This window comes from Danio rerio, chromosome 2, assembly GCF_052040795.2.
Source record: "Danio rerio strain M-AB ecotype USA chromosome 2, GRCz13ab, whole genome shotgun sequence".
NCBI classification, from domain to species: Eukaryota; Metazoa; Chordata; class Actinopteri; order Cypriniformes; family Danionidae; genus Danio; species Danio rerio.
In genome coordinates this window covers 18,578,705-18,600,990 of record NC_141022.1, presented here as the reverse complement: position 1 = coordinate 18,600,990, position 22,286 = coordinate 18,578,705, and the positions used below count along the sequence as shown (strand labels likewise).

At 35.5% G+C, this 22,286-nt stretch overlaps 1 protein-coding gene and 1 long non-coding RNA gene across 4 annotated transcripts in view; one reads left to right on the top strand and one right to left on the bottom strand.

The window, feature by feature from the left end:
• Positions 1–22,286, bottom strand: part of ntng1b (netrin g1b) — a 164,785-nt gene that overhangs the window by 18,237 nt on the left and 124,262 nt on the right. For all 3 annotated transcript variants that reach the window (XM_087240585.1, XM_087240584.1, XM_087240586.1), the window contains 2 exons: positions 1,721–1,747; positions 1,464–1,508 (listed from right to left, as the gene is read on the bottom strand). In XM_087240585.1, the coding sequence (XP_087096711.1) occupies positions 1,464–1,508; positions 1,721–1,747 (72 nt within the window). The remainder of the gene's footprint in view (positions 1–1,463; positions 1,509–1,720; positions 1,748–22,286) is intronic.
• LOC147846315 (uncharacterized) overlaps positions 1–22,286 on the top strand; it is a 76,728-nt gene that overhangs the window by 44,871 nt on the left and 9,571 nt on the right. The gene's annotated exons all lie outside the window — the stretch shown is intronic.

Below are 22,286 nucleotides of genomic sequence, written 5' to 3'. Positions count from 1 at the left end.
AATGTTTCATTAAGTTTGATGTGTTTACCCCATACATGCAACTTTTGTTTTTAATTATTTTGTTGTTAATTATTACATTAGTTAAGTTTTGTGATTAATCATGATTAATTACAAAAAAGTGTAATTAATTACATTATTTTTTTAATCAATCGTCAGCCCTACTATATACGTTTCTGGAGACCGCAAATTATGTGGCCAGAAGTAGAGAAATTTGAGATCTAAAAACACAGTGGCTTCTGGTGGATTACCGAAAGCAAAACTAAAAAAAAAAAAGAACCCCCTGGGATGTATTTTGCGGTCTCCAGAAATGAATATAGAGGTTTGTTTTCAAAATGAGCCAGGGTTGTTTATACTTCTGCGTCGAGCGATCGGCGTGATCCACAGCACCTGTCTTGTGCGTAGTCATGCATTTATACTTCTGTGTGCTGTTTGTGTTGCTCTGCAATAACGCTCCCAAAATGCTAGATGGCAGTAGGTTTTTATGGTCTTCTGTGTCGAGTTTCTTCACAGGTGTTTTTCCAAACGCTACCTTAATGTACAAGCAAAGAGCTTACAGCTCATCATAGCTACCAAGCCGACTACATAACTATGCGATGTGTAAATTTTTTGAGAGGTGCGCATCAACGTTGGCGTCAGCCACGGTGGAGGACCATACGCATGTACTTGACGCAGTGTTAATCAGTCTTTATTTAGACTAAGACACACAGATTTCATTCACATCTTTTTTCCTTAGTGTGTTTTTCAAGTCACGCAACATGGGCTTATTCATTTACTAGTGTTTGAGCATCACACTGAGTGCTCATGGAATAATAACGTAGATCTTGATAAAGTAAGGGGACGAGTCTTGACAAAATCTGAAAACTGATGGCCAAAATGCAGGTTAATACCAGGTGCAAAACATAGGTAAATCCTTTAAAAAGCATCTTAGAGTGGAAACGGGGTCTAGAAAATGTGTGTGTAGAACAACATGGCAGATTCTCACAATCTTTTGTTCTTCTGGTTATGACAGAAAAGAGATCAGTCTCTGTCACTCACAACCAGCAGGGATGCTGAAAATGAGAAGCCTTCAGTTTTTAAATCCTCTTTTCTTAAGACTCCATGAAATCAAAATATGACTTGAGTGGCTTTTAGTTCATCCTGAAGCTTTCTTGGACCATCTGTTGTATATTTTATCACTCACTAAAAATGTTAGCAGCAATCCGATCACAGTTCATGACCATGCTGGGCCTCTGGATATGCCAACTTTTAGTTTTCTGATTATAAACATTGTCGTCAACAACCGAATAGCAAACAAACTGCAGACAATGAGTCATACCAAATAGTTTCTGCTGAGATTGAAATAATTATGGAGGAGATCAAAGCAGAAACAAACAAAGGCATTTTTGTTAGTTAATGGTTTGGACACAAAAGCTGGAAAGAAAATCTGTGGTTGGTTGTTTTACAGGCATTTGTGAAAGTCTTACCTTGATTTCGGTTTGCAGCTCCAAGTGAAGAGGCATTTGGCCGACCTTGATGAAAAGAAAAAGCTATATTTATTAAATTTTATTCATTATTATTTAATAGTCTATTATGTTCAAATGCCATTAAGCCATTCTGTCCATTTCATCAGCAGATTTCTAATCAGCATGTTTAAATATTTGATAATATTAGTATTTTACATATTAAAGAATCTTATGAATATTAAATATATGAGATAAAAGTTCATCACAGAATAACTCACCAGAGTTACCAGAATTGCTTGGGATACCTGCAGAAAAGAAATAAAGCTTGATTAAGATACAATTAAAGAGGCTTTTCTGGTAGTTAAAGTCAAATTTTGTGGTAACTTTGCTTTACAGCTTCATGCTTGCAGATGAACATCAGATATTGTGTAGACAACAATAATCATATCAGCTCATATGATTCTGGGCACAGTCTGATTATAATGAGCAGTTCTGTGTGCCACGGCATCAACACTGGCATTGACAAAACTGAAGCCAAAACACTTGTTTGTTTCAAAGAGCACACTTGCATTGGCAGGACACAACATTGAGGATTATTTCCTCCTGTTTTGATCAGTTGGACTAGTGGTGTTTAAGATTTATTTGTTTAATTTAACATACATACAAAATTTAATTTGGAAGAATTTAGAAGAAATTAGTATTTGCCACTAATCATAAATACACATGATCAGGGCTTTATATTAACACCCGCCAAATGCGGGTAGATTTCAGCTCTGGCGGGATAGACAGCCTCTCCCACTAGCCACTTTGGCAGGTTGGAAATAGTTTTTACGTTGTAGTTTTCTTAAAGCAGGGTTCGACAATAAGGATGGCCCAATATGCGTGCAAATGTGATCTTAGAATCGAGAAGCACCACGACTGAAAACAATAACTGTGTTCGCGCGAGACAAAGCAGGTGAATACCATTTGAGAGGATGATTACTCGCGCGCACAGATTTATGTGATGCGCGACTGTTAAAAAGCTTGCACACTCCTGTTTACTTGCGCTTTTTTCCGTTCACTTGCGATCGGTTCTCTTTGAAAAAGACTACACAAAAAACGATGCTCGTGTACCCACAGTCCTGCTGCTTTTAAGGGCTCAAGATTGATATATATATATATATATATATATATATATATATATATATATATATATATATATATATATATATATTAGGGGTGTCAAAATTAATTGTTTCTTCGGTGCACCGCGATGCAGACGCGGACAATTCGGTATTGATTCAGTAATAACCATAACCGGCTATTTTGTCGTGACGTCATTTATCTCCTATGCGCTCTGTCGCGAGGGAGGTAAGCGCCGTTATTTACAACACTCAGCCAACTCAGGGCTGGCCCGTGGCATTGGTACCATAGGCAAATGTTTAGGGCGCTGTATATCCAGTGGGGCGCCAGAAATGAGCGCGCTTCAGTTGGTTTTGTTTACGATTTTCCTGACACACATTCAGTTATAGACGGCAATAACTCAAAAAACGCTTACCCTAAAAATATCTAAAGTGTGTTTCCTACAGAAAGACAAAGCTGGTTATGTTTCACAGCTGTCTTTCTTTTTTTCGCTCGACATTACGAGCACTGCTCCGTTTAAGCCCTCGCAGTCTGCGTTTACTTTAGCCGGCAAAGCTTGCGCTGAGAGGAGCTCTCTGTAAGGGACCGTCGGAAAAGTTCTTATTTTTTCGTTTTTTGCTCCGTTCAGCGCGATCTCTCCCTGTTGCAAGGGCTTAAGTGTGTTTGTTTGTGTGTGTGTGTGCATGTGTGTGTTTGTTTGTTTGATGCTGTCTATGTTTGTGAATGTGTTTGAATGAGAGACAGTGTGTTGCTGTGTGTCTGTGTGTTTACACAGACAGCATGTTATAGCCTCCCCCCTAAAATATAACACTATATATGGAAAGCATCGTCAATGCAACGTGATGCACCGAGATATCGAATTGAACCGAATCGATGGCATGATAATCGTAACCAAACCGAACCGTGAGACCAGTATAGGTTCACACCTCTAATATATATATATATATATATATATATATATATATATATATATATATATATATATATATATATATATAAGCAACAGCAGCAGTCACTGCTTTTGTTTTAATTATTCTCAGGCATGTGAACATCATTTCATTATCACTCGTGGTATGTTTTTACCTGCTTTCTTTTGCATACAGTTATTTTTGTTAATATAGTTTAATTGTCATCCTTTACAATAACATTTCTTTAATATGAGATTAACTCCCCATTTGTGTGTAGTAACTGCTGATCTGGGACCTTTAGCCAGGACATATTACTGTGCATATTTAGATGCATGACAATATATCTTTTTAAATGTTAATTAAAAAGAAAAAGTTTTGTTGAATGAAAAGTGCATGTATACAGCTGTATATTTGTTTTGACACATTTAAATATGTGGCTAAGAAATAATTTTCACTTTTTGGTGTGGTTAGAGATGAATTTGGTAAAACTTTTATTCTGAGCCCTAAAAAGTCATGTGAAATAAAAACCAATTAATTGCAATGCGACACAACCCATTTGCTCATGCACAGTGAGCAAGCTCACACACAACACACACAAACAGTGAAATAAATGAGGCATGTGGACAACACAACATCTTGATCAAGTCATTTTAGCATGTCAAAGTCACATTTATTTATATAAAATATATTTTTCCAAACAACAAAATTGTGGCTAGTGAAACTGGCAAGTGGCTAATAATGTTGGAAATCCACTAGCCATAATGGCTGGTGATCAAAAAAGTTAATGTAAAGCCCTCTACATGATTGAAACATTTAAAAATGATATAAACTAACTAACTAACTAACTAACTAACTAACTAACTAACTAACTAACTAACATAAATTACTTTTCATTGATCTTAAAAATATAGTCGAAAGATAATCAAGTCAAAATCACATGTACATAACACTGAAAAATCACATGTACATAAGTATTAGTATAAGTATGTACATATTTGTCATGAAGCTTTAAAATTGAGCTCAGGTACATCCTGTTTCTACTGATCATTCTTGAGATGTTTCAGCAGTTTAATTGGATTTCACCTGTGGTAAATTGAATTAATTGGTCATGATTAGAAAAGGCATACACCTTTCTATATAAGGTCCCAGGGTTGACAGTGGATGTCAAAGCACAAACCAAGCATGGAGAAAAAGGAATGTAGGTACAAGGCTGGGGAAGGTTACAGAAACAAATTCTCCAATAAGCACAGTGGCCTTCAATGAGCACGTTGGTCTCCATTATCCGTCAGTGGAAGATGTTTGAAACCACCAGGACTTTTCCTAGAGCTGGCCGGCCAATCTAAGCTGAGTTATCGAGGGAGAAGGGCATTAGTCAGGGACGGTCATCAATAACGCGTTGGTCACTGTGTCTTTGCTCCAGCGTTCTTCTGTGAAGACAGGAGAACCTTACAGAAGGACCACCATCTGTGCAGCGATCCACCAAACAAGCCTGCATGGTAGAGTGTCCAGACGGAAACCACTCCCCACCTAGAATTTGCCAAAAGGCAACTGAAGGACTCTCTAACCATAAGAAACTAAACTCTCTGGTCTGATGAGACTAAAATTGAACTCATTAAAGTGAATGGCAGGCATTACGTTTGGAGAAAATCAGGCACCGCTCATCACCAGGCTAATACCATCCCTACAGTAAAGCATGGTGGTGGCAGCATCATGCTGTGGGGATGTTTTTCAGCAGCAGTAACTGGAAGACTAGTCAGGAAAGAGGGAATGATGAATACAGCAATGTACAGATACATCCTGAATGAAAACCTGCTTCAGAGTGCTCTAGACCTCAGACAGGGGTGACGATTCATCTTCCAGCAGGACAAAGACTCAAAGCACACCGCCAAAATATCAATGGAGTGGCTTCATAAAAACTCTGTGAATGTCCTTGAGTGGCCCAGCCAGAGCCCAGTCCCAAATCCTATTAAACATCTCTTGAGAAATCTGAAAATGGCTGTCGCTTCCCATCCAACCTGCTCGAGCTTGAGAGATACTACAAAAAGGAATGGACAAAAAATTTGCCAAGCTTGTGGCATCATATTCAAAAAGACTTGAGGCTGTAATTGCTGCAAAAGGTGCATCAACAAAGTTTTGAGCAAAGGCTGTGAATACTGATGCATATGTGATTTTTCAGTTTTTTTTTTAATTTTTAATACATTTGCAACAATTTCAAATTGTGTTCAATTTCTTTTTTATAGTTTTGAGGAAATAAATGAATTTAATCTATTTTGGAATAAGGATGTAACATAAAAAAATGTGGAAATAGTGGAGCGCTATGAATACTTTCCGGATACACTGTATATATACACAGTTGAAATCAGAATTATTAATTTTTCCCAAATTTCTGTTTAACAGAGAGAAGTTTTTTTTCAACACATTTCTAAACATAAAAGTTTTAATAACTCATTTATAAAAACTGATTTATTTTACCTTTTCCATGATGACAGTAAATAATATTATACTTGATATTTTTCAAGACACTTCTATACTGCTTAAAGTGAAATTTAAAGGCTTAACTGGGTTAATTAGGTTAACTAGGCAGGTTAGGGGAATTACGCAAGTCATTGTATAATGATGGTTTGTTCTGTAGACTATCAAATATATATATATATATATATATATATATATATATATATATATATATATATATATATATATATATATATATATATATATCTTAAGGGGGCTAATAACTTTGTCCTTAAAATGGTGTTTAAAAAATTTAAAACTGCTTTTATTTTAGTCTACATAAAACAAATAAGACTTTCTCTAGATAATTAAAATATTATCAGACACACTGTGAAAATTTCCTTGCTCTGTTAAAAACATCATTCAAGATATATTTTAAAAAGAAAAATAAATCAATGGGGGGCTAATAATTCTGACTCCAACTCTCTCTCTATATATGCAGTGTACAAACAATTGTCACTGTTAACTTTCACAATGCCCTAATTAATTACAAAGAAATAGCAATAAAATCCACTCAGAGTACAACATAGTTTGAGAACCCATTATGTCATCCATGGCAAAACATTACATTTAGAACAGCAGTAAAGTCATCAAATAATGAAATAACCCTATATTTTATACTTCAACTTTCAGCTTTTCTAACAGTAAAGAATGAGTTGAAATGAAAATATTAATTTCCAATAACTGCAAATGTTAGTACAAGCACAGTGTGTGTTTGTCTTCAAACTGTGTTGCTCTCTCTGTTAACTGCCAGAGTACATCAGAGTGTTTTATGTTATTTGTTATTCATTAATCAGCGTTGCAGTTTGTTTGCACACATTTTAATAAATGATTTGACTTTTATATCCATCAGATTCTTTTTTTATGTTGTTATTTTCAACCATCAACTATTATGACAGGCCTGACATTTCGAAGCGGTGCACCTACACACTGTTCTTCAGTCAGTCTACAGGACAAAGAAGAACAGCACTGAATATCTCAGCATGAAACAACTGCAAAACCACAGACGCTGAGCTGCTTTACACTTCATGAATTCCCCTGTGTTATAGTTTCCAGGCTTTTACAATGCTTGGCCTCCCTTGTGAAAAAGAAGTGCACTTTAGTATGCTTTTATAAAGTCTATAACATACACACTTAAACACATTTTCTAAAATGTTACATTTAATATATTTAAATATGTAAATGATGCATTATTTCATTAATAATCTGGGTAAAACTTTACTTGAAGGGGCTGTTCATGAGATAAACATTTATAATCCTGAGATGGAGTGTCATGAATATGAATGAGATTGTATTCATGCTTGTGATAACAAGGGGCATTAACTCAATTATGTCATTTTAAATGCAAAGATGACTTTAAGATGTCTTTGTTATGACGTGACTTGGCGTTAACAAATGCATCAACCTGTCTTTGTCATGACAACTTGACATTATCGAGGCATCGTAACTTAAATCTGAACATTGTCATAAATCTGTCATAAACATGATTTTTAACACAATTACAGTGGTACAAATTGAACCTTAAAATGTCATTAAATAGTAACAACACTGTTGTAAAATTATTTGTCATAAAATTATTTGAGTATTGACATTTATTGAGACAGTTTAATGACAAATGTATTTTCTTCAACTGAAAAAGTGATTCAATATTTTTTCCTGACATAATCATAATGCCCTCATGACAATCATCTCTATGAGAAATTTATTTATTAGCATAAGTTATTTTTTGTTTTTTGTTCTTGTAATATGTTGTTATTACAAAGACATTTCAAACAATGTCATCTTTGCATTTAAAATGACACAAATAATAATAACACTTAATGTCAGTTGTAATAAGCATATATATAATGACAGGATTATAAAGGTGTCATGAGAGTCTTATGAACACACCTTTAAGTAAAGTGTTACCATAATCTGTTAATTTACAAGCATGTGCTGGACAAAGTGAACAGTAGGTGAAGTTGGTTTCAAATATATATATATTATATATATTAGGGATGTCCAGATCCGATCATGTCATCTGAAATCAGGCCCGATGACGCAGTTTCAGACTCGATCAGAATAGGACGTTACCTCCCGATCAGGACTCAAATATAAATGTATATTATATATATTCTCAGTATTGTTTAAGACATCTATAGTTATGCGGTGGCACAGAGTTAGAACTCTTTCTTGACTTCACGCAGAAACAGCAACGCATGCGGCATGACATCACTTTGTTGCAGAAACGCTATTGGTTAAATGCCGGCAAAGTAGAACATGAAAGCAGCTTGAAAGCAGCTTGTTGTTCTGAGTATGTCATTGAGTTTTGTTAGATGCATTAAAAAGTTTTCTTTGAGCAGCTAAAATTAAAGATACAGTTCATACATCTGACTGCTTGTATTTAAGGACAATATTGTAATACAAATACATATAAAAGTGTGGATGGAAAGTATTGTCAATGCACCGTAATGCACTGAGATATTGAATTGAACTGAATCAACGACATGATAATTGTAAATGAACCGAACTGTGAGATATGTAAACTTGGGATTGCCTGCCGGGTATTTTAATTTGAGGAGCTATTTGTTTTATATATATATATATATATATATATATATATATATATATATATATATATATATATATATATATATATATATATTATATTTACTGTTGCAGTAAAGTCCAAAAGTGAAGAATTATTATTAATATTTTTTTAATGTATTATAGAAGTATTGGATCGGGTTGCCGTATCAGCAGATACTCAAAATCAAATGACTCGGACTCGAGGCTAAAAAAACCTGATCGGGACATCCCTAATTATGTATTCCCTTATGTGGTTCTATGGTGCATGTTCATCAAAGCGTTTTTAACACTGCTAAAAAAGCCAGCTTAGTGCTAGTTTCCCCTTTTTTCTGTTGTTTTTAACTGCATAGTCAGTTGCTGAGCGTGTGTTTTAGACTGTAATCTCAAACCTTTTGGCAGTTGGTGAAGCAATCAATTCTGATTGTTTTTAGATCAGTGATATTAACCGTTCCATTTCAATTCAATATCTACAAAGAAAAATGCTGCTAACTGGCACCCATTGACTTCCACAGTTGGAATAAAAATACTATGGAAGTCAATGGGTGCCAGCTACTTTAGCAGCATTTTTCTAAATAGCTTTTTATGTGTTTAAAGGTCCTGTGAAATGTGCATTTTTTATTCAGTGTCTGAAATAATCTCAACTGAAAAATGAAGAGAGGGTGGGACATATAGTAGCCCCTCTCCTTTAAAAAAACAGCCAATAGAGTTGTGTTTTTATCACAGCTCTGCCAGTGAGAGTGGTTGTGCGTCAAATTAAAAGCAAATGACAAGTGACCTGGTACTAGAGAGCATTTGATTGGTCAGAAGATCTGATGAGAAACTGAAGTATGAGGCAAGGTGAATTTTTTTTTTTTGATTGTTGATCGATTTAGGCGGATGTGACAAATTGTAAGCTTTGGATGTTTTATATCAGTTTTATATTTTTTAAATGTGAATTTTGTCACTGTTTTGGAGCACACTAGCTTATAAATGTGCTCAAAACTAACAGACTAAAAATAACATCTGAAATGTTTTATTTTAATTTCACGGGACCTGTAACAGACAAAAGAGACTCAAATAGGTTTTGAACAAGTGAAAGGTTAATAAATAATTTTTTTGAGTGGATGAACTTTCCATTTGAAAAATTACACAGGATGTTCTAAGCGCATTAAAAAAACAACATAATAAATGGAATTAAGCACCCTTCTCTTTCAAAAGGGCCAACAATGATATTGCATCACCACTTAAGTGTATCCCCCAAAAGACTCTTGAGTTCTTACAGCACATCACAGGCCTCATTACAGCATTAGCGACTCAAGGCTAATTGTGCATTCTGTTCACCTGGGCTATGAATGACAAGTCTGGAAAACAGGCAGAAGAGGACAGCTGGTAGATGAGCTCAGTGCGCATTGATTAAACCAACACACATCTTATTTATCACAAAAGTACCAAACGCACATAATTCTTGGCTCCTCAAGCACCTGTTCTTCCCACATGGGGTACAACAAGAGCAACGAATTGAAAATCCTCCTCTGCGAGCATGAGATCAAGATCTTACGGATCTGCCTGGTTAAAGCCAGCACACATGCGCAATCAGTTTTTGAGCCGTTTGCCGTGGTTGTTTATGTGGAGAGTGCTGCTGTGTGCAATGCTAATGTGACATTTGTGCATAAAAAATGTGATCAGTTCCACATATACTATATATATTACACAGAGCATACATTCTTCTTCTTCTTGTTTGGCCTTAGTCCCTTATGGTTGCGAGGGGCTCTTTGGAACAAGCCATTTTAGACTTGTCAATATGATAACGACTTGAAATGAAATGAAATGAAATCGGCTAGCATTGCTTAAAAAACAGAGAAACTAGATGGCATTTGCCTATTTTACTAAGGACCTGGATAAGCACAAAAAAAAAAAAAAAAAAAATGTAACAAGCAGTTACATAGAACCTCCCTTACAAGAAACCCCCTAAACTTAAAATAAATTTGAAGTAAATAAAGTACATTGTTATAATTTTTTTTTAATCAATTGCATTGTTAAAATAACCTCCCAGTCTATAAAAGCCTGACTTTTGCTAAAATGTGTATTTTTCATTTTAACACATCACAAAAATATTATAAATATTTTTACCTTAAATGGTCATAAAGATCAAATAGGCCCAATTCATTCCAGCATCTGCTACTTTTTCATTCATTTGTTCACTTTCTTTTAGGCTTAGTCCCTTTATCAATCAGGGGTCACCACAGCAAAATGAACCACCAACCTATCCAGCATATGTTTTTACACAGCGGATGTCCTTCCAGCTGCTACTCATCACTTGGAAAAACATCCATACACTCACTTATTCACACACATACACTACGGACAATTTAGCTTACCCAATTCACCTGTACCGCATGTCTTTAGACTTTGGGGGAAACCGGACACCCAAAGGAAACCCGCGTCAACATAGAGAAAACATGCAAACTCCACACAGAAATGCCAACTGACCCAGCCGAGGCTTGAGCCATCAACCTTCTTGCTGTGAGGCGATCATGCTACATACTGTGCCACCATGACACCCTTTCTACTACTTTTTCCTGTTCCTTTAAATAAGCGTGCCTCTGTTTTATGGCAACGTTATGCTAACACAAGTTTACTTCAGACATATTTTTCAAACTTTCAAAAACAACATTTTCACTGTGGTGAAAAAACTGCTCTCCTGCTTGCTGGACAAAGTGAGGTACTATGAGGCGCCAGAGTGGACAAATTTCAAGCGATTGCAGAGAGACTGAGTACCTACGAAAATTTGCGCTAGAGAGAGACCGAGTATTAGTGTGCGAGATAGACTGAGTAGACACGAAAGAGGCCAAGTGCACACGAGAGAGACAGAGTATTGGTGCGCAAGATAGACAGAGTGGATGCGAGAGAGGCAGAGTGCAATCGAGAGAGACCGAGAGACTATTGAAGTTACTATTATCAATTAATTAATGGCATGGGAAATCAGTTTATTACACTGAATAGAGAGTAATTATTTTAAATTTATTTATTTTTGAGCACTTATCATGGTGTTCTGTTGTGGAATGGGATGATCAGACAAGCTTGAAGGATTTTTAAATTGGATTTTTAAAAATTCTTTAGCATATAATGTCTTGGGGAAACAAATGGCACCGAATAGTAGAAATGATCCAATTACAAATGTTTTGGTGATACAAATTTGAATTGAGAAAGAGAGCTTTTTATTGTTTAAGCTTAAATTTTCCAACATATTTACGGGACATCTAATATTGTTTCATTAGTTTGTTGCACTGCAGTAGCCTACTGCAAAAGTGCTGCAATAAAAATGACTGGAGCTGTCATCACATCAGTGAGTTCACAGAATTTCCTTTTCTGATGCAATTGTTTAGTAATTGAATGATTAAAAACTTTTCATTTTTAAAATCTCTGAATAAAACCAAAGTCCCTTTATAGTATTGCATAGCCTTTGATGAATCCCATATAAAGAAACAATAATATATTGGTTTGTTATATTAAAGGCCTAATAAATTATTACATATCAAAATATAATAGTGGCCTATATTTAATGGTGCCCAAGATATTTGCTCAAAGTTTAATGCACTGTTTAAGTATAAATGCATTTTCAAGATATTAATCAATTTTATCCTATTTTTTTAATTAACATGATCACTTTCAGTATTTTAGGACACACCCGAGTAATAAAGAGCATTTAAGTCAGTAAAACTGATCAAATTATCTTAAATAAAGTGTCAATTATAACTTCACAAACGTTACAATTGTATTAACCAAACGTGTAAGTAAACATAGTTGTATTTGTGATAGTAATTAATAATAGTAAATTTAATTGTCTCTTGCGTGCGCCAATACTCAGCCTCTCTCGCACGCATTCAGTTTCTCTCGCACACACATCAAATCAAATCACTTTTATTGTCACATCATCAGCAGCATGTGTGCTATGATAAGTGAAAAGCTTAGAAAAGCGTACATTCGGTCTCTCTCGCGCGTTCACTGTCTCTCAGTGTTCGCTTGACTTTTGTCCACTCTGGCACCTCACAAGGTACTACACTCCTTCAGGGCGAGTTCTAGTACTCATACACAGTTATAAGCTCTATTACAAAATAATATAGTGTTTTTTTAGGGGAATAATATCACAAAATATTGTCAGACATTTAAATTCTAAGTTTTTAGTGTAAATAAATCAGTCTTATATGAACAGTATGGCCAATCTAGAACTTATGAAGAATTTTGGTAGTTTAAGTGTTAATCCTGAGTTTATTAATCCGGGAGTTTTTCAGGACACAGAACAAAACGAGAGATGGGTCTGAAATACGGGAGTGTTGGCAGGTATGGTTTAACAATTTCTAGATCTGCCACTGACAACACCAAATTATTTAATATTCTAAATCTACCAAAAATCTAATCATAACAAACAAACAAACAAACCAAAAAAATATACATATGTTACATACAAATATAATTTTTTATATGTATTTTTTAGGTCTGTAGTAAAAAGAAAATGAACAAATGGAATCAAAAATATAATATGTCAAAGATGCCAAAATGATAAAATATATCTCATGTAAAAGACAAGTAAAAGAAAAATTAAGTTTACTTAATAGGCAAATGACATGGTAACATGGTGGGGAAAATAATAAGCTTGTGCTTCATCCCGCTCCATTTCGACCATGATGAAAGTATTGTGTTTAAAGAATTGTTTCATGTATAGATTTATTTTTTTTAAAGAGGAAAAATCAATCAAATTTACAATTAAGTGAAGTAAGCTATGTTTGTAAAAGTATATAAGCAAATTTACTACAAACTGAAAATGTATTTTATATGACACTACACATTTCTCAATCGTAATAATTACATGGTAAAATATATGCTTTAGAACATGTTTTAATAGGTCTATTTCAATTGCAGAGCTTTGCTAAATTGCACAGCAATTTCTTAGTGAAACCTGTTTCTGTTTTTTGGAGTGTAGCAAATTTGGATGCTGCTAAAAAATTTAAACGTCACCCATTAGTAACCCAGACATGATGTGCCCAAAAAAAATCCCACTTTATACCTAGAGCTTTCCTCTCGTCTCGTCTCGACTCGTCTGCTCTGCTCTGTTTGGCAGTGCGGTGCAGGTGTAAAGGCACAGCAGGACACTTTTGCTTTCACACGAAATGTTCCTTCCTGCCTCTCCAAGCCCATCCCACCAGACAAAGACATGGATTTCATTTCCTGCTGAATTATTAGACGCGGGGTCACACAACACTATATATCAGCACGAGGAGCCTCCTGCCTATGAATCTGAACATGGAGATAAATCGCCCTTGTGATTACAGCAGAAGACTTAATGACAGATGAGAGCCATTACAGCTTAATTAAATTCTGCACTTTCAGCAAATTTATCTTTATGCGAGAGCCATATGTTTCATAACCTCTCATGTAATACGAGCCACGTAGGAGAAGTGGCGTGTCACTGAACATCGTGCTCATTTGCGGCGCGACTATTGATTTCACAAACCTGCAGGGGCAGAAATGTTATTTTGATTTCATATGCAAGCCTGTTGCGTTGTGGATTTCTCGCCAAAACAGATGCTAATATTGCTTTTGATATAGGTGGTCCTCGGTTTTCTCTGTTGGGCGCAGATGTGCCCTGGTATTGGGTTTTTAATAACTGGCTGTCAGTCTGAGCTTTGCCCTTGCATTATGAGGGGCTTTTATAACAGGGGCGAGAGGCTAGAGCGATATTAAGGGCTTTCAAAAGTATGTATACTCATACAGCAGCTCAGACTTCAGGTGCACTCAATCTAAAATTGTCATAAAAGATCACGCAATGGATTGTTGTGTATAATCGAAAAAATATTCTGGGATATTTTAACCCAAAATTGACAAACCCAATGGCTGAGTTATTATTATTGTAATTTTTTTCATTTTTGCAACATTTTCTATGAGGCCTCTATTTATAATGCATTATAAGGGTATCCATGCTAAATGGCTTACAAACAATGTTATAAAGTGTATCATCTTATGAATATACACTACCTGACAGAAGTTTTGATTTGAATTAGCCTATCCAAGTTTTAAGAACCACAAATAATAACTTGATTTCTAGTTGATCATTTGGTATCAGAAGTAGCTTATATGAAAGGCAAAGGCTTCTAGATTACGCTTATTTTACCTAAATAAAATATAACCATGCTTTTATTTTTAATTATTTAATTAGGATAGTAAGGTCTGAATTCACTTAGACAAAAGTCTAAGAGGTGCAGTAGGTAGTGCTGTCCCTTCACAGCAAGAAGGTCGCTGGGTCGCTGGTTCGAACCTCGGCTTAGTTGGCGTTTCTGTGTGGAGTTTGCATGTTCTCCCTGCCTTCGCGTGGGTTTCCTCCGGGTGCTCCGGTTTCCCCCATTGTCCAAAGACATGTGGTATAGGTGAATTGGGTAGGCTAAATTGTCCGTAGTGTATGAGTGTGTGCGTGAATGTTTGTGGATGTGGATGTTCCCCAGATGTGGATGTTTGTGGATGTGAGTTGTGGATGTTTCCCAGAGATGAGTTGTGGCTGGAAGGGCATCTGCTGCGTAAAAACTTGCTGGATAAGTTGGCGGTTCATTCCGCTGTGGTGACCCCGGATTAATAAAGGGACTAAGCTGACAAGAAAATTAATGAATGAACAGAATATTAAGTCATGGTGCAGTGGAGGAAGAATGAATATTATGTATGACTCCCATGAGCTTGGAGGACTGCATCCATACATCTCTGCAACGACTTAAATAACTTATTAAAAAGCCAACTGGAATGGTAAAGAAAGCGTTCTTGCAGGACTCCCAGATTTCTTCAAGATTCTTTGGATTCATTCTAAATGCCTCCTTCTTCATCTTACCCCAGACATGCTCAATAATGTTCATGTCTGATGGCTGGGCTGGCCAATCCCGGAGCATCTTGACCTTTATTGCTTTGAGGAACTTTGATTTGGAGGCTGAAGTATGATACTGCTGAAGAATTTGCCCTCTCCTGTGGTTTGTAATGTAATGGGCAGCACAAATGTCTTGATACCTCAGACTGTTGATGTTGCCATACACTCTGCAGATCTCTTACACGCCTCCATACTGAATGTAACCCCGAATCTTGAATTTTCCTTCACCAAACTTGACTGATATCTGTGAGAATCTTGGGTCCGTGTAGGTTCCGATGGGTCTTCTGCAGTGTGTGTGATGATTGGGATGTTGTTCAATAGATGATTCATCTGAAATATTTACCCTCTGCCAACTAGAAGTCAAGTTATTATTTGTTTCTCTTACAACTGAGATCGACAGCAAGACTTTTGTCAGGTAGTGTACATACAATATCAAAAGCAATAATACTGATAACACTGCTGAATTTAAGTTATTATGGATTGCATTTCCTATAAGTTCATCTCTTTTTAATTTCCTAAGTTTCATATCTAGACTTTGTTTTCTTAAGATCTGAAATACGTTTCTCAAATGACGAAATAACCCGCAGATGAACACATATGGTTGAATGCTTTCTCTCCACCTGCTGAGCACGGCGGGATGCACTGTTGAAGCAAGCTAGAGAGACGGATTTAAACTTAGTCATTGATAATCTTAGGTTTTGTATCTGAAAAAAAAATAAATAAAGTAGAATGTTCTCTGACCAGTACCACTTCATCCATTTATTAAATAGCTAATTGCCAGAATACATAAAAAAAATAAAATAAAACTGCACACAAAACATTATGTTTTGCAAGGGCTAAAGAAAGCTGACAGAAACAAAAATGTCTGAATGGAGCATACACTAATGTAACATACCGCTATATACATTTCTTGAGAGCACCAAAATATGTCCCAGGAGGTACTTTTTGCAGTTTTGTTTTCGCAAATCCACCAGAGAACGCTTTGTATTCTTTTTCAAGACTCAAATTTCTCTCACGAGTGTCATTCGTGTCTGCTGTTCTCACGTAAATCCATCAGAGGCTGCTGTTGATTCACTAAATGACTGACCGGTCAACTGACCCATCCACCTCCTTCATGAAAACCCAACACATAGTATTTTTAAAAGGACTGATTGACCCGCCCACCCATTTCCCTAAACCCAGTCATTTATTCATTTTCTTTTCGGCTTAGTCACTTTATTAATCTGGGGTCGCCAGAGCGGAATGAACCTCCAACCTATCCAGCATATGTTTTACGCAGCAGATGCCCTTCCAGCTGCAACCCAACACTGGGAAACATCCATACACACTCATTCAAACACATACACCATGGACAATTTAGCTTACTCAATTCACCCATTCTGCATGACCTTGAACTTGTGGGGGGAACCCTGGAAGAAACCCACGCAAACACGGGAGAACATGCAAACTCCACAAAGAAATGCCAACTGACCCAGCCAAGGCTTGAACCAGCGACCTTCTTGCTGTGAGGGGATTGTGCTGCCCACTGTGTCATTGTGATGTCCTCTGTAAACCTGATAGACAGTTTTAAAAATAAATTTTTTAATTCCAGAAAAAGAAAAGCCCTCGCCTAATTTTTACCACAATTGCAGATTTTACCACATTCTCACCCTGTTATTTACCTCAATATTTTATTTTTTGGCTTCTTTGTTTTTGTGTTGCCTGCTTTCTGGAACCGTTCTTTGTCAGTCTCGAGCCCTGTCATTGTGGTCAACTCCTGGACAAACTGATAACAGCGGGAAAGTCATCTATATAGAGGTAAGCGTTCAGCGAGTAAGCGTGAGAAGAAACGACATCATACCACCCCGTAGCATTCGTTTTAAAGACAAAACACCACCATATATACTTCTGGCTGCATAATTTATCTCCAGAATTGTATATAGGGCTACATTTTCAGAAAGAGATTATATTGCAGACAATAGATGCAAACACTGACCGTCAAGGTGATTTGAAGTACCTGGATGAGTACATGCAAAGTTCTTATATCCACATTTCTATGTAGCTGCTTGTCTTGTATGCCACAGTTTTTGTCTTTGAACAATACATATGTTAGTATATGCTTTAATGAAATGGTTTCATTTCTGTCAGCTTTGCATGTCTGACTGCTTATCTTGTGACTGAAAAATGCACAGGTTTTTGTATGCTTCATCAGCTTCACTTTTAGTTTCTATCAGATTTGCACTTAATTAAAGAATTAATATACTAATACTTTTCAAGCCCTTCAGTCTTATACAACAGCCATTAAGCCTGTCAGACTTTATTCTGTGATAACAACCTCCTGGGTGTAATTTATCCCTAACTTAATGCCTCAACCTTTGCGACTAGATTCTCTGCTGTAATCCCTATATACCTTATCTTAACTGCTAAAACAACTACCTAAGAATCTATTAATAAGCAGTTCATTATGAGTTTGAGGCAAAAGTTATAGTTAATAGTGAATAGGTGTTTCTCATGCTAAAGGGTTACACATAATATAAGTGGTCTTTGTCTGCTTTAAGTATTAAAGTTGTTGTTGTTTTAAATGGCCATAAAATATCACAAAATAAAAAAAAAAATCATGAAGGTAAAATTAAATCAACAATGCATGAAGAATGCAATTAATTTTACCCACAAAAAAATACAAAATTAAAGAAGCTGTACAGAGAAAAAGCTTGAGCATTTAAACGGTACAACAGATATTCTGCAATAGTGCTCGTAAAGCCTCCTCACACTTCTGTATTACTCCGCCCACATAGAGTGATAGCAGATCCATAAACTACGGTGGCCAGGAAGTGCAAAACAATATTACAAAGTGTGAAACACTTTTACAAAGCTCGAGACAAATTTACATTTTGAAAAACATTTTTACCTATCATCAGACACAAATTACATAGGAAAAACAATTTTACAAAGGACAAAACAAATTAACATTTTAGAAAAAAATTAACAAGAAAACACTTTTACAAGTCTTGAAACAAATTTACCACAAACCAGAAGAGATGTGGAATATACCATACACTGGTAGTGACCAGGAATGTAACACACACACCGGAAAATATCAGCTCATGTGTGACTTTGTAGACAGGTTTCCACGAGTCTACAACTATAAAAATCATGGTTTGGCCAACTGCAATAAAACATATTAGAGCTATTCTGAGAAAAAAATCAGTGTGAAAGTATGTAGAAACATGTAAACGATAAAGATTGACTGATAAAGATATCAAAACCAACCCAACCTGTCGACCTACTGTAAGTAGCTCAGTTAGATAGGTCGGTTGATACTCTTGCAGAACCTTTTGACTTGGGTTCAAATCCTGTTGATGACATGTCAATTATAATTATTTCTTTACATTAATTTTGGTTCATACTGTTCTGCTACACAGATGTTAAAGTCAATAATGTTTACTTGACACCAAGTAATAAGAATCTCAATTCGTTATGGGCATGTTTTGTTGCTGTGAAAAAGTGACGAATCTGCCAAACTGCAAATGTGAATAGTTTACATCTGAAAAGGGGCCTCAGTTAAAACGGTCACCAGTCAAACTGTAACACCGGCTTCATTCAGTTTTCTGTTAAGAGCCCTCAAGCAGATGTTTACATCGAGTAGACTTGACATCATGTTCACGATTACAGCGTACGAGTGGCCCTCATTAAAATATTGAACACATTGATGCAGTATGTCTGGTGTTTCCGTCTGGTCCACGTCCTTTATGAACTCCAAACACCGACCACACGTGAAGCTAAACTGCGTTAAGCTGCTCGTGTTTGCAACAAAATGGGCAAAACAACCCTCGACTGCTGTCTATGTTCGGTCACTTTAAACTTTATTTACACCATATACTCCACAGCACGAATTTACCGCACTTACCAACATCAACAACTTTCCCCCGCGTCACTCCCGGTGTGGTACATTCCACGTCACTTCCGGTGTGTGGTTCATTCCCTTTCCGTAAGGAATCTGTAATTGTAAATTTGTTTCGGGACTTGTAAAAGTGTTTTGCGTCTTGTAATTTTTTTTTCTAAAACGTAAATTTGTTTTATCCTTTGTAAAATTGTTTTTCCTATGTAATTTTGTCTGGTGGTAGATAACAATGTTTTTCAAAATGTAAATTTGTCTCGAGCTTTGTATAAGTGTTTCACACTTTGTAATGTTGTTTTGCGCTTCCCGGCCACCATAATAAACGCACTACAGTTTGAAAAATATTGCAGTCGTCAGACAACATAATGTATTTTTTAGGCTTGCTTCATCAATAATGTAGTTGTTTGGAATGCAACTGCAGTTTATTTATAAGAATAGTGCCTATTTTAAATATTTATAATTCTGAGATACAGCATGTCAGCATCCTTCAGTCTGTCATACTAGCAAAGACGGTTGATGCTCCCCCATAAGATGGCGACAGAAACTGCATAATAAGCCCTTAGAGGAGAAAAACTTTTAAAAATTAATTTTAAACTACATTTCATGAATCATTCTGGCAAATAAGCAGATTTTATGCACATAAAAAACATTAAATTATATCACCTTAGTAAGGTAACATGTGCACAGAAATCATCACAGGGAATCACAAAAATGTGATACACATAACCATCCACACACAAAAGCTCCACTGTCAGGTCCCAGGTTGTGAGTTATTTGCTAAGTATTTTTCAAAGCTGTGTTTCCACCTATGAATTTATATTAGAAACAATAAAAAAATTCGTTGTCATGAGATTTTTAAAGTAAATAAATAATATTTATAACAATATAAGATTGGATCCTTTGGATGTTGCCGACTTTATTTTTGTTTTTTTTTTATAATTATTTAAAACTTTTTATTGAGAATTGACAGTATGTGCCTGTTTGACAAACATGTTTCTATTTATATATTTATCTATGTGTTCTTTTCATATGCTTATTTTTTAATTATTTAAAAAAATAAAATAATTATTTTGTGTTTTTTGCTTTTCAGTTTTTTATGCATGGTTCGCATTGAGGAGAGAGTAACACATTTCACTGCAGCACTTTCTGTGTGTTTGTGTGTGTGTGTATTTTATTTATTGCATATGTGATTGTGATAAATGTTGGAAGTTGCTTTAAAAGTATGCTATATACCAGGGTTGCTCAATCCTGTTCCTGGAGATCTACCTTCCTGCAGATTTCAATTGCTACCTATATCAAACACACCTGAACCAATTAATTAGGACCTGAACACCACTTGATAATTACAGGCAGGTGTGTTTGATATGGGTAGCTACTGAAATCTGCAGGAAGGTAGATCTCCAGGAACAGGATTGAGCACCCCTGCTATATAACATGGGGGTCAAACTCCAAGTTGCTGGAGAACTGAGGGCAGCAGAGTTTAGTTCCCACCCTGCTTCAACATTACCTGTAGATTTCTAACGAGCCTTACTTAGTTTTATCAGGTGTGTTTAATTAGAGTTACAGATTAAAGTCCCGGTCACACTGCACTTTTCTCCCTATAGACTTCCATTCATGCGCATGTGAGTACTGCAGACCTGGAATGCAAGCTCATGCGACAAATTTTACAGTTTGCAGCACTGGAAAGTTCAAGCTTGGAGAACTTGCGAAATCACATCATGTGTTTGCTTGAGACTAATCAAAGATCAAACCATGACCTCTCTGAACAAAAATTATGGACCAGTCGCTTGCTTTTTCAATCTCTAATTATTTTGTTTAATCCCGCTCCTTTTCGCAGTGCCATATGACAGAATTTTGCATGCTCAAACGTTAGTGTGACCACAGCCTTACTGTGCAGACCTGTGGCTCTCAGTAATATGTAAGATGATATTTATATCTGCTGATTTCTTAATTTTGATATACATTTTCTGTTGTATATTTGTTTGCTGCCAAAACAATAAAATAAATTTGTCAATTTTGATGCCTTCTATTTTTGATAACAGGTAAGAATACTAATTAATTTTAGTAACACCTTGACATACTATGAATCTGTATGCAGTATAATGCTGTGAGTTGTAACACTACAGTACAGTAATTAACTGTACACAGTTTCCAGTTAGTTACCATTACTGCTCTATTACAGTAATTACTTGTAATTTATAAGGGATTTATAAAGCATGAATAGTCCTCACTTTAGATTAGGTCACAAAACTGCATAATGTTGAGTTAATAAAGCATTTATTAACATATATAGTAACCATTACTATATGCCTGAATAATAAGACATATAAACTTTGATGTCAATATTTTATGAATCATTTACTAACTCATTCTGAATGATCCTAAAAACCCTCAACTACTCTTAAATACAAACGGTTTGTAAATAATGTGATACTTAATTTAGTAATGAAAAATAAATCATTAACTAATTATGAAAATACAATCATTAACCACATTATATAGGTGCATTTAAGTCAAGAATAGAGCATTTGTAGCTGCAGTTATAAACTGCTTACTAACGTTTATTAATGTAGAGCTAATGCTTAACAGATAATGAGTTCACTATTTGCTAATGCTTAATAAATGATTTATCATGTGTTGTTATTATAAAGTGTTAACGATTAATTCTTTACAATTAATTATTACTTATGAGCAACGTATTGCTTATATTGTTAGGATTATGAAAATAAACAATGGTACATTTGAATTCACATTATTAGACTGAGTTATGCATACATGCGTTATAATAAATTAAGAATATCTGTTTAACTGTTGTTAAGATTATTAATCAGATGAAACCACACATTTTTAATAGCATAAGGGATTAGACATGCACTATAAAATAAATTAAAATATGCTTATAAATTATAATATATGCAGATTTCATAGGAAGTGTTAACAAAATGCTTAATTCTACAGTTAGGATTTGGCCATAA